This window comes from Heterocephalus glaber, unplaced genomic scaffold, assembly GCF_053883595.1.
Source record: "Heterocephalus glaber isolate CG9 unplaced genomic scaffold, H.glaber_assembly_v1.0 deba00001687, whole genome shotgun sequence".
NCBI classification, from domain to species: domain Eukaryota; kingdom Metazoa; phylum Chordata; class Mammalia; order Rodentia; family Bathyergidae; genus Heterocephalus; species Heterocephalus glaber.
The window spans coordinates 21155137-21169067 of NW_028258412.1; the positions used below are offsets into that span (position 1 = coordinate 21155137).

Below are 13931 nucleotides of genomic sequence, written 5' to 3' on the forward strand. Positions count from 1 at the left end.
AAATAGAAAGGCATAACTTTCTTAAGAGGGTTTCAAATCTTTAATCTGGAAATGAACAGGCTAGTTCGCCTGGGATTAGAAAAGTTTACCCAAAAGGCCTATCTTCCTTCTGAGATACAAACTGCTATATTTCTAGTATATCTTTAAATTGTAATTTCATTTGAAGGCCAAGAGAATAGCAAAATACAACCTCAGTAAAACATGTGAAAGCTGCAGTCTAAACAACACAACAGAATCAAAAATCTATCTTTAATTCTAAGTTTATACATGTCCCATATATATTTTTTAAATTGGCCCAAGATGATACTGTAAAGGAAGACAGTGGAAAATCGAATTGTTTAAATATGGCTGAGATGAACTATGCTGGAGACCCATTTGAGGGGTAGAGGTTTACAGAGAGTCTGCTGCCTATATTTCTTTTCCTTTTGTTACTTTCCTAGACTATATATCACCTATTACTTTTAAGATTCTCTGGACATCCCAAATGCCATTTATTCCTGGGGTTCCTCTTTTTTTCTTTCCTTTTTTGATGGGATCTATGTAGTTGAGCTTGACCTTGAACTCACTGTGTAGCCCAGCTTGGCCTTGAACTCGTGCCCAATCTCCTGCCTCAGTCCCTCCCTTCCCTCAGTGCTGGTGTCACAGGCATGTGCCACCACCCCTGGCTGGGCTTCCTTTAAAAACAGTTTTATGTGAGGTGTAACTCATATAACACACAATTCATAGATTTGAAGTTGTTTGATTTGCATTTCCCTCACGACCAGTGATGTTGAGCAACTTTCCATGTGCTTACTGACAATTTGTATATCTTCTTTGGGGAAATATCTATTAAAATCCTTTGCCCATTTTTAGTTATTTGTTTTTTTTAAAAAAATTGCATTATAGGGCTGGGTATTTAGCTCAGTGGTTGCGCCGCCTGCCTCGCAAGCTCAAGGACCGGAGTTCGGTCCCCCATACCAAAAAAAAAAAAAAAAGTTGCATTATAAGTACTGTCATTGTTTTGAAATTGAGGTGTTGCTAGATAAAAATGAAATTTTAGAATTAATGCAATCTTGGTGTTAACATGATGCTAGACATTAGCTTAACAGTGTTTATTGATGTCAAAATGTCATGAACACCTAGCAAATTCAGAAAGGAACTTGTGTATTGCTAAGGGGAAGGTGTTATACAAGATGCCAAATCATTTATTTTTTTTCCATGGTGCTGCAGATTGAACCCAAGGTCTTTCATATACTAGCCAAATGCTGTATCATAAAACTATACCTCCAACCTCTAGGATGCCAAATAACTTGATACAAAAAAGAATGATGCACAAAGACCCGAGTTCGATTCCCGGTACCAAAAAAAAAAAAGAATGACAACATGAATGTAATTCAAAACATTAGAAAACTATAAATTGTTAATATATTCTCAAACTTTACTGGTAATAAAGAAAATAAAACAATAAAGAATATTGCAAACACTATTTTTTACCTATTAGATTGGGAGAATTTTTAAAGATTAATTATATCCTCTACTTAGAAGAATTCTCCTACACTTTTAGTGGGAATGTAAATTTATACAAATTTTACATGGCAATTTAGTCCTCACTATCTATTTAAAATTTGCATAAGACTTTGGTCCCGAAATTCTATTTCTAGGACTCTGAGTTACATAGTCAGTAACATGGCCCTCAATGATCCTCACCTCCTGGTATTCTCCTTAACTGTGGGCTGGACTTAGAGATACACATCTAAAAAAGAGAAAAGTGGCAGAATTGATGAGACATCAGTTCTGAGATTAGATTATCAAAAGACCATGGCTTTTTCAAGTGTGGTGGTGCATTCTGCTAATCCCAGCTATTCAGGAGGCTGAGGAAGGAGTATTGCAAATTCAAGACCAAACCGGGCAATTTAATTCCATCTCAAAATAAAATAAAAAGGGCTGGGGATGTAGCTCAACACTGGATTGTTTACTGAACGGGCATGAGGCCCTTGGTTTAATCCCTAGTACTAACAATAACAAAAAGAAAGAAAGAAAGAGAGAGAAAAAAGATGAGAAGAGAAGAGCAGAGCAGAGCCAGGGTCCCAAGCTTGATCCCTGGTACCAAAAAAGAAAGAGAAAGAAAGAGAGAGAGAGAGGAAGAGAGGAGAGGGAGGAGAGGTGAGGGGGTTTCCATCAGTTACCCTTTGTGAGGACTTCAGGCAGCCAAGAGCCAGGCACACATGGTATAGACCTAAGTCCTACTAAAAACCACATGTATGAGCTTAGAAATGGATCTTGGGCTCCCAACAGCCACATCAGTAAGCTAGGAAGTGAAGCCCTAAATTAAGCCTTCCCATGAGACTGCACTCCTGCTTGAACCCATGACTTCACCTCATGAGAACCTGAACCAGAAAAACCCAGCTAGGCCACACCTGTTACTACAGAGTAATAACTGATGTTTGAAGGCTCTATGTTTTAAAGCAATTTGTTCTGCAACAGCAGGTGGCTAATACACTAACCTATGCACTACTAGCAGAATTGTTCATGATAGCAAACAGTTGGGGATCTGGCTCACTTTAGAGTGCTTGTCTACCATGTGAGAGGCCTGAATTCAATCCCCAACACTCTCTCTCTCTCTCTCTCTCTCTCTTTGTGCCAGAGCACTCTGGGACACTGAAGCAGGAGCATCACAAGTTCGAGCCCAGCCTGGGCAATTTAGCAACTTAGTAAGACCTTATCTCAAAAGAAAAACTAAAAATGGGCTGGGGAGGTAGCTCAATGTGAAGGCCTTGGGTTCAATCCCCATTATTGAAAAGGAAAAAAGGCAAGTTCCAAACAATATGGAAAGTAGGACATTTTCTTTTTTTTAAAGTATGTGTAAGTGTCATTCTAATAAATGATAATAATGAGAGAAATAAAGAGATTCACAGTCAAAGGGAGAATCACAAAACAGGGGTTACCTGCCAAGTGCGATATAGGGGTGGTAGAAGAGAAAGACTTCCATTCTTAATCTGTTTCACTCTTCTATATATATTGGATGTATTGCAAGGACTAGGTATTGCTTTTTAAATTTTTTATTCTATATTTGATTTTAGCTTATTAGTACATTTGTGTACTATATGACATTTACATTCTTTGTGTGGAGTTGGCACATGTGCAGAACATATCTTCATTCCTCTTTTCATCCTCTTTCTCTCCCCTCACTCTCACTTCATCTCTTGATTCCCTTCCCATGTGACAATGATCTATCTCTCTACTTATCTTTTATTTTATTCTTTATTTTTACTCTGAGTTTCACATATTAAAGAAACCATGTGATATTTAAGCTTGTGTGTCTTATTTCACTTAATATTTGGTCTCAAGGTGCATCCATTTTTCTACAAATGACTCATGTTTAACCTACTTTATGGCAGAGTAGTAATCCATTGTGTGTAAATACCACATTTTCCTTATCCATTTATCTGATGGACATATGGGCCGCTTCTAAGATTTAGCTATTATGAATTGTACTGCTATAAACACGGTCATGTATATATCACTGTAATATGATGTTTTTAACTCTTTTTTTTTTTTTTTTTTTTGGTATTGGGGATTGAGCCCAGGACTTTGTACTTGCGAGGCAGGTGGTGGAACCACTGAGCTAAATCCCCAGTCCTGATGTCTTTAGCTCTTTTGGAAAGATACCTAGAAGGGGAATAGCTGGATCAAATGGAATCTCTAGTTTTAGTTTTTTGAGGACTCTCCATACTGACTTCCAGAGTGGTTGTACTAGTTTATATTGCCACTAACAGTGTAGAAGTGTCCTTTTCCCCCTGCAGCCTAGTTTGTTTTTACCTGATTTCTTGATGATGCCCATTCTTTCTGGGTTAAGATGGAATCTCTGTTGTTCTAATTTGGATTTTTTTTTAATGGCCAGCAATGGTGAGCATTTCTTCATGTATTTATTGTACTTCTGTGAAGTATCTATTCATTTTGCTTAATCATTTTTTTGATTGAGTCTTTTATTTAGGGGTCTACATTTTTTTAGTTCTTTATACATTCTAGATATAAGTTCTCTGTCTGAGGAATAGCTGGCAAAAATTTCTTTCCATTCTGTATGCTGTCTTTTCACTGTTAGTTGTTTTTTGTTTGTTTGTTTTTTACTGTGCAGAAGCTTTCTAATTTAATATGGTCCCATTCATTGATTCTCAAAACTATTTCCTGTGCTACTGAGATTCTGACTTTTTTCATTTTAAAAAACAACACAAAAATATAATTTGGCTCAGAAAGTAATGCTAATTAATGTTTAGGGCTACGGCTGAACTAAAAAATTGGGCACACTTTCACTGACAAATATGTCTCACTCATTATCTAAAGAAAACACTTAAATAATTAGGGATAAAAGTCAGTTTGCATCAAAAATGTTAAAATTAGCCAAGCACAGTGCAGCACACCTGTAATCCTAGCTACTCAGGAGACTGAGGCAGGAGGATCATAAGTTCAAGGCCAGCCTGGCAATTTAGCAAGCTGTTAAAATTTCCTCTGGCTGTGTGTTCTAAGATTCAGATAAGTACCATATAAATGTAAAGCATTATAAGATCATATATTCTTCTCTTTTGATACAGTTTACTATAGAAAGTCATCGATGGAATATTTTTAGAATTTTCTTGACCACCAAACTATTACTGCTACCATTAGGCAGATGCTATCTACTATTACCTTTCTCAAGGTTTCTTCTTGACCTTGTAAGGTGACTTTCTCTAAATCAAGTTTTAGTTTTAAACAGGAAAAAAAACTGTAACTGAAAAGATTTTCATCACTGTTTTCACCCTGAGACCCTTTCATATCCAGAAAATGAAAAATAAACAACAAAGTACTCATTACCTTGGTTGAATCATTAGAGTATTACAACACATTTTCTTTTCAAAATTAACTTGCAAAGGCGAACTTTCTTGGAAACACACATTATGAGTTTTTTTAATACCTTAAAAAGAATAAAGACATTAAAATAAAGGTATTAATTTTAAGGGCAAAATGAACAGATTTTTAAAATGTTTAAGATTCACAGCCAAATTAAAATAATAAACTTACACACCAAAAAATTAAAAATAAAAAAAATTTAAAATACAGTAACATTTACTATCTGGAAGGATTATCTAGTCTCGAGCTGCACTATTCCTTAGGGAAATGTGTTATCGCTCCCTAGTGGACACCAAGCAACATGTCGCTCCGTGACCAACAGGCAGTGGAATGTCCGAATTCCTTGAAAAGACAAGCGGTTTCTCAAATCCTTTGTAAGACAGGGACTCTCCACTCCTGAGCACATCTCTAGGATTCTCTTTTAGCACCTCTTACTCAGAACTTTTGGCAGTTAGGCCTCCCCATCTGTCCTATTAATGGATTTCCCTATAGAGGAGGGGGAGGTAATGACACAGGTTGAGCATCCTTTATCCCAAGTGCTTGGGACCAGAAGTGTCTCAGAACTGGGAGATGTTCAGATTTTAGAATATTTGCATAGAGCTTACCTGTTGAGTATCTCTAATCTGAAAATCAGATTTTAGATCTTGGATCTTTTCATATTTCTTATTTTCAGATTAGGGGTTTTGAGCCCATAATGAGTAAGGCCTATGTGCCAGGACCTGCAGGACACATTTTGCATACATTTCCCTGATCCTAACAATATTCCTATGGGGTAGGGACTTAATCTTAGAAGAGGAAACCACAGCTCAGTGAGATTAAGTGACATTGAAAGCTATACTGTTTTAACAAGCACAACTAGAATCTGGATCTGTTTGTATATTAATAAAATAATCCTGTAGTATGAACCACTATGTCCCACTAGAAGTATTTCTCAAATTATGTGTTTTGTGTTTTTGTGATTGTTCTGTTTTACTGAATTAGTAACAACAATAATACTGTACTTATCAACTTAATGTATTATATTATTTAATGAGCACCTCTGTGTATCCGACTGTATTAGTTAGCTTTGGCTAACAAATCACCCCAAAATTGTGCTCGCTTCGGCAGCACATATACAAATCACCCCAAAACTTAGTGTCTTAAAATAACAAACACTTGTTAGTGTCATGATTTAGCTGAGTGGCTCTTCTGGCCTAGGCTGGGCTCAGCTGTAGTTGGATCATCTAGGGATTTCATTTCCTGTCTGGGGCTTCAGCCAATGGTTGGGATGGCTGGGATCAATGAGGCCTCTCACCATATGGTCTTGGATCCTCCAGGAGGCCATACCGTGCTTGTTCTCCTGCTGGTGAGAAGGTTCTTAGGGCTGTCGTGGAAGCTACTAGGTCTCTTGAAGCCCTGGCTTGGAACTCACACAATATCACTTCTAGTGCATTCTCTTGGTATCAAAGCAGATCTGTGATCAGCTGAGATTCAAAGTGGGGAAACAGACTCCAGATTTTGAAAGGAGGGATTAGAAACAATCTGGGAACTTTTTTTGGTAATTGACCACATAGTACTGATTTTAAGAGGTGAAACTTGTTCTAGCAGAGCACAAATGGGATAAAAATCTCTGTCCTTGCAGAGGTTACATTCTAGCGAAAGGAGACCAATACTAAGAAAATAAATGGGCAAACTAATAGACCATGGAGTGAGACATATCCCAAGGAGGAAGTATGCCAGGGCTTCTGAAACCTCCACAACCTTATATAGTGATGGCAAACCTTTTAGAGCTTTCAATGATAACAAACAACCCACTACAGCATGGGTGCCATAGGTTCACCACCACTGTATACATTCCCGGGTAAAATGGGGAACTATTTGAGAGTTTGAGCACTGCAATGACATAATCTGACCTGTTTTAAAGGGATCACTGTGGCTTCTGTTTAGGGAAGGCATGAAGCTTAAAAATTCACCCATCTTGTCCATATACATATATATTTTTTTGGTACCGGGGGTCAAACTCAGGACCTTGTGCTTGAGAGGCAGGTGTGACGCCACTGAGCTAAATCCCTAGCCCCTTAAAATATATTTTTAAGATATTTATGGGAGATAGTTAACAGATGCTCATGGCTTAACATGTTTCTACTGGCTTGAACCACCAATGCTGCATGCATGACTATCTCATTGGGTGGCTTGTACCACGAGTGGTACAAACAGATCTAATCACTTTTATTGGTCTTTTTACTAATAAAATTAATAAAGCCTATAAATGGATCAAATATAGCTGCTTGAATAGGAATACTGTCCAAATATAAACATTAATACTGTTCATACCAATTAAAATTATTCCAATAATCAACAAATTTATTTAAACATTTTATACATAAAGGCAGCTGATTTGTGTAGAGTGCACAAAACATCATAACACATTTGGCATTTTTCGTGGCCACAGCAGACCCACTTTTTCAGATAATTTTTTGTTTGTTTTTTTGTTTGTTTGGTTTTTTTGGTACTGGGGATCAAACTTGGTCCTTGCGTTTGCATGGCAGGCGGCGGAACCACTGAGCTAAATCCCCAGCCCTTTCAGATAATTTTTGATAACATTCTCTACATGGCTTGCATGTGTTTCTTGCTGATCTTAAATAAGTGTTTATAAAGTGAACATTTTTTTCCAAATAATTTGTGCCTATGACATTTGTTCATAGGTTAGTAGCTTATCAATAATTAATTCTCTAAATTTTAACATTGAAACCTTACAAGTACCCTATTGCTGGTGTATATAATATGCATTTACAACTTCTGTACCACAAATTAGCTGTACTGCGATTTTTGTACCATTTTATGTTTTCCATAAGGAACTGTATATGATATCTGCTCTGCTACATCAATGCCTTTCTTTACATTACTGTAATCAGAGAGGCTCTGAGATGTGGCACAAGCCACCTGATGGGACAGTCACGCATGTAATCCAAGCCACCAGATGAGACAGTTAATTCCAATCAGAGCCGCCCAGGAGCAAGACATACAAATCACTGCCCGCTGTGCACGTGATAAAAAGCAAAACCTAGGGCCGGGGATTTAGCTCAGTGGTTCCGCGGCCTGCCTTGAAAGCGCAAGGACCCAAGTTCAATCCCCAGTACCAAAAAAAGAAAAAAAAAAGCAAAAGCTATCTAAACATAGACAATGAAAAGTTAGTCACTCTCCACCTTGACCCCTGCCACCCTAGAACCCTCTATGAGAGCAACTACTGTTACTGGTGTTTCCAGAATTCTTTAGAAAGAGCCTATACATATGTAAGCTCCTTCGTGCCTACGTAACAAATATTTGAATCAAGTGAATACTGTATTAGTGTTGTTGAAGATGTAAAAGCTGAGAAATGTCTTTTTGTTTCTTGCTACTTCCTCGCTTTCCCTTTTCCTTATGAACACACACTAAACACTCTCAACCTCTACCGTTGATCGCACTATTCCGTCCTCTTAGAATGTCTTACGTGACACCACTATCCAGCTTGCCCAAGTACCATGCACTGTACCATTTTTAAAGGAATGTGGCCCAATGTACTTCATCATTGTCGTTTTTCTTGTTCTCCTGGTTCAATAATAGTTTTCCTTGATAGGATGTAAATGCCATACGATTTTTTAAGTCTTGTTTTTTCCCTTGGTCACTTGTTAACTTTATCTCCTGCTATACAAGGTACTCATTACTGTAAAAAGATAAAGTGTTTTTACCAGAATTTATTTCTTTCATCAAGAAAGTCTATTAGCCAGGGAATATGGCACAGACCCGTAATCCCAGCTATTCTGAAGTTCGAAACAGGAGGATCACAAGTTTGAAGCAGCTTGAAAACTTACCAAGAGCCCATCTCAAAATAAAATAAAAAGGCCTGAGGGTGTAACTCAGTGGTAGAGCACTTGCCTAGTGTGTGTAAGGTCCTGGGTAATGCAAAAAGAAAGATGAAAAGAAAGGAAGGTGAGACAGGAGAGACAGAGGTAGGGAGGGACAAAAGGAAAAGAAGAAAAGTCTTATTATTTAAAAAATTGAATAAGCCAGAGCCAGCCATGGTGGTGCACACCTATAGTCCCAGCTACTCAGGAGAATCATCTGAGACTAGGAGTTTGGGACCAGCATGGGTAACAGAAAAAGACTCCATCTCTAGAAAAAAAGAATAAATATTAGCTTAAGTGAAAAGAACACTTTGTAATATAGATGACTTAAATTCTGACACAAGCCCCTTCCAACCAGACTCACAGAACAGTAAGAGGAGCTGGAGCCCTGCAGTCCATGGAGGATGCTGAAGACTGGGGCTTCGTACCACCTGCTCCTGCCCTCAGGATATCTGCTGCTGTGGTGGAATTCTGCTTGCCATTTCTGGAACTTCGCTCGGTGGGTCCAGAGAACTCTTGGAGCCTGAAGCAGTATAGCTAAGGAACAACCACTACTGTAGGGATATCACATTCATGAGGTGTGGCATTTGAGAGGTCATTACCACCCTTCTGTCCTTTTAGCACCGTGCTGTAGCCAGTTCAACCGGCCTCTCATTCTGTCGGCTTTGAGGAGTCGGGTAAGACTCTGACTTCTGGAATCACTCCAACTTTGAGGGAATGGCTGCGTATGTTTTTTGACCACGTGATTCCTCAGAGATAGGGCAGGAATCTGAAGGAGTTAAAATGTTCTAAAATCTGACAAGTGACTGGCACACGTGTAGAGTGCCTTGTGACAAAAACTTAAGACCTTGGGTCTAGCCCTCTCCTCTTCACCTCATTAAAATACAGGCATGAATCAGAGTTTTATTTTAACGAAATGCACCCTCCTTCAGAAACCCCTCACTCCTGGGCACCTGTCTCCTTGAGCCAGGACAGAACTTATTACTTATGAGCAGGTTGTCTGTATATAATATCCTCTAGGGACAGCCCACTGACTCATTCTTTTTTATTGTTTTTTTTCTGCAGTCCTGGGGATTGAACTCATGGTCTTTGGACAGAGTTACAACCCCAGCCAGCCGTTTCTGAAATTTTATTTTGAGAGAAACTTGCTAAGCTGCCCAGGTTACACTTGAATTTGCAATCCTCCTTCCTCAGCCTCCTGAGTAGCTGGAATTACAGGTGTGTGCCACCGTGCCCAGTTACTGATTTATTTTTAGAGACTCAGACCAGTGTGAAAGGAAATGTGGAGGTTTAGTGGAACTATTAATACATGAATAATATATTTCAGATGAATCTTGCTCTTAATTATATAAATGACAGAAATCATTCTTTTTTCTATTAACAGATGTTAATCTAAGAAATCACTGATTTAGATGATGATTATGGTTAGATCCAGAGAGGATAGTTCTTCTTGGTAGCTCACGTTTTGGTGACAGTTTTCTTTCTTTCTTTTTCTCTGAAACAGGAAGAGAGGGAGAAGGACAGGAAAGGAAATTCACTATGTAGGCTAGGCTGGCCTTGAACAATGGCAATTCTCCTGCCTCAGCCTCCCGAGGGCTGGGATTATAGGCAGGCACCATCATGCTGGGCGTGGCAAAGGATTTCTACCAATGAAGACAGCTAAATTTACTTCACTACCCTTAATCTCTTCCCAAATTCCAAATCTTTATTTCTAGCAGCTAATTGGATATCTTTGCTCAGGTGACTTTTCTCAACTAAACTTGAACAATATTACTACTCCACCAGATTATTAATGTAAAGTCGCAAGCGTAATCTGCTGTAAACACATGCACTTTTGGCAAGTAGAACTACTTAACCCAATTAGAGTAGCAGCCTCCATGCCCTACCTCCTCTTCTTTCCTGAGTATCCTTTCCCAAGTGTGTAGCAGCCATAAGGTTCAGGTGGGACTGACCCAGGGCCTCTCTGGCATAAACCAGCTGGTGCACTCTGACCACTCCTTGCTGCAGCAGAATGTGGCCCAGATATGGTGACAGGACAAGGCAGTTTGAGAACGAAATTCCTCTTGCCACCAGGGTTCATTCAGATGGATCTTACCAGAGTGAAGCCAAGCCCTTCTGTTCAATGGATACACAAGGCAGGAAACAGGAAGTGTGTAGCCTGCACTGCTGGTGCAAATCACCCAATAAGCTTCGGGATAAAACACACAGATGACAGTAGGGCCAAGAAAGGTTTTTTTAAAAAAATATTATTTTATTGGTACATTTTAGGTATACAATATAATGACATTCATCATTGGAAATTTGCACCTTTACATAATCACTCTTGGTTCTTATTTTTCCCCCTTCCCCTGCTCTCCCTTCAATCCCTCCATCCCTCCCTATTTACAGAGACTGTTTCCATTTTTTTCATTTTCTCATATTAATTCCATTCCCTTCTTTTCTTTCCCCTATCTCTCCCACTTCCCCTTCCCCTCTGCCCCTTTTCTTCCTATTTCACAGTATCTATTATACCTTTTAGTCCTTATTTACACTTTCAGTTTCTCATACTAGAGAAACTATTTGGTATTTACACGTGTGTCCTGTTTATTTCACTTAAGAGTATCGCCTCAATGTACATCCACTTAGCTATAAATGTCTCTAATTTCTCATTTTTTATGGCTGAGTAGTACTCCATTTTATATTAAAAAAATTTTCTTTATCCAGTCTCCAGTTGATGGACACTTGGGCTGCTTCCAAGTTTTGGCTATTACAAACTGTGCTGCTATGAACATGGGTGCACATACATCACTGTGGTATGATCCTTTTAATTCTTTGGGGAAGATACCCAGCAGGGGAATAGCTGGGTCAAATGGGACTTCCAGTCCTAGTTCTTTGAGGTATCTCCATACTGATTTCCACAGTGGTTGCACCAGTCTACACTCCCATCAGCAGTGGTGCAGGGTTCCTCTTTCCCCACAGCTCTGCGAACATTTGCTATTGGTTGATTTCATGACAGCAGCCATTCTTTCTGGAGGTGGAATCTCAGCGTTGTTTTCATTTTCATCTCTCAAATGACCAGTGATGTTGAACATTTTTTCATATGTTTATTTGCTATTTCTACTTCTTTGTTTGAGAAATGTCTGTTCATTTCAGATGCCCATTTTTGGACTGGGTCTTTAAATTTGGGAGGTCTGATTTTTTTAGTTCTTTATAGATTCTAGATAGTAGACCTTTGTCTGAGGAGCACCAGGTGAAAATTTTTTCCCACATTGTGGGTTCTCTCTTCACACTGCTAGTGGTTTCTCTTGCTGTGCAGAAGCTTTTTAATAAGAGATCCCACTTGTTGATTGTTTGCGCTAGTTCATGGGCAACTGAGGTTCTGTTCATAAAATCTTTTCCTCCACCAATGTCTTCAAGAGTTCTACCTAACCTCTGTTCCAGCCGATTCAGCGTTTCTATTTTAATATTTAGATCTTTAATCCATTTCGATTTTAGTTTAGTGCACAGTGAGAGATATAAGTCTAGTTTTAATCTTTGACAAGTTGAAACCCAATTTTTCCAGTGCCATTTATTAAAGAGGGTATCTTTCCTCCAGTGAGGGTGTTTGGCTCCTTTACTGAAGATGAGATGGCTGAGTGTGTCTGGAGTTTTTTCTGCACCTTCTAATCTGTTCGATCGGTCCTCAGGTCTGTTTCTTTGCCAGTACCATGGTGTTTTTAATCACAGTAGCTTTGTAGTATAGTTTCAAGTTGGGGATTGTGATACCACCTGCCATGTCTCTGTTACCTAGAATTGCTTTTGCTATTCTGGGTCTCTTCTTGTTCCAAATGAATTTTTGGATTGTTTTCTCAAGGTCCATAAAATATGCTGCTGGGATTTCAATTGGGATTGCACTGAATCTATATAGCAGTTTGGAAGTATGGCCATTTTCACTATGCTGATTCTTCCTACCCAGGAGCAGGGGATGTCTTTCCATTTTCTGATATCATCTTCAATCTCTCTTTTCAGGGTGCTATAGTTTTCAGAGAAGAGGTCTTTGATTTCTTTTGTTAGGTGGGCCAAGAAAGTTTTTAAAAATAAGCAGCAGCTGCAGCCTGGTTGAAACATGCCTATGACTTAATTTCAAACTTTGTTTACGTGAGCCAATATTCCTCTTTATTGTTGAAGCCAGTTTGAATCATTTTCTGGCTTTTAAAGTTTTTTTTCTTCTACTACTTGTAACCTAAAGCATCCAAATTCATATGGCCATCCTACAAAAACTGCTACAAATTAACCAATCATAAATATTTACTTGACATTAACAAATAAACCAGTGGAGAGATATTTCAGAAACTGAGCACCTGGTTACTAAAAGCCCAGATGGAGATAAGGAAAGAACATAACTATAGTACCAGCAGTTATAGTGAGTACACCTGTGTGTCAGGCACCACATACATGTGATCTGAAGGCTTTCTGTGCTTATCATCGTGGTCTTTGCAGGATTCTCCTAATATATGAACTAATGTTCAAGGAATGAGAAAAATGATGCTAAATCATTGATTATTTCTAAGAAAAAATATGGATTATATGCAGGGGATTTAGCTCAGTGGTTCCGCTGCCTGCCCCGCAAGTGCAAGAACCCAAGTTCTATCCCCGGTACCAAAAAAAAAAAAAAAAAAACCCCAAAAAACAAAAACCATTTATAAAAAATAAGGATTATAAGGTAAACAGAAGTAAAAATATAGGGCCGGGGATTTAGCTCAGTGGTTTTGCTGCCTGCTGTGTAAGCGCAAGGACCCAAGATTGATCCCTGTATCAAAAAGTTTTTAAAAAAAGAAATAAAAATATATTTAGATAAATGTAAGATAAAATTAAGAAATACAAATTATAAAAAGTTAACCGTCCATAAGACCATTTAACTACAAGAAAGATTTGGATCAATATTACAAGTATTGAAGATTGAATCTAAGATCTTTGCATTGAGCTATATCCACAGTCCTTTTTTATTTTTTGACACAGTCTTAGTAAATTCTCTTAAGCTGGATTCAAACTTGTGGTTCTCCTGCCTCAGCCTCCCAGAGTGCTGGAATTACAGGAGTGTGTCATCACAGCTGGCTAAATATGAGCTTTTTTTTTTTTTCTGGGTACTGGGGATCGAACAGGAGTGTGTCATCACACCTAGCTAAATATGAGCTTTTTTTTTTTTTTTGGTACTGGGGATCAAACTTGGGACCTTGTGCTTGCGAG

The 13931-nt window shown here is 38.5% G+C and overlaps 1 protein-coding gene across 1 annotated transcript in view; it reads right to left on the bottom strand.

Moving 5' to 3' along the window:
- The window catches only part of Rad9b (RAD9 checkpoint clamp component B), a 39607-nt gene that overhangs the window by 20257 nt on the left and 5419 nt on the right, over window positions 1-13931 (bottom strand). Inside the window, 1 exon segment of the mRNA XM_087198677.1 lies at window positions 4828-4927. Coding sequence (XP_087054803.1) covers window positions 4828-4927 — 100 coding nt within the window.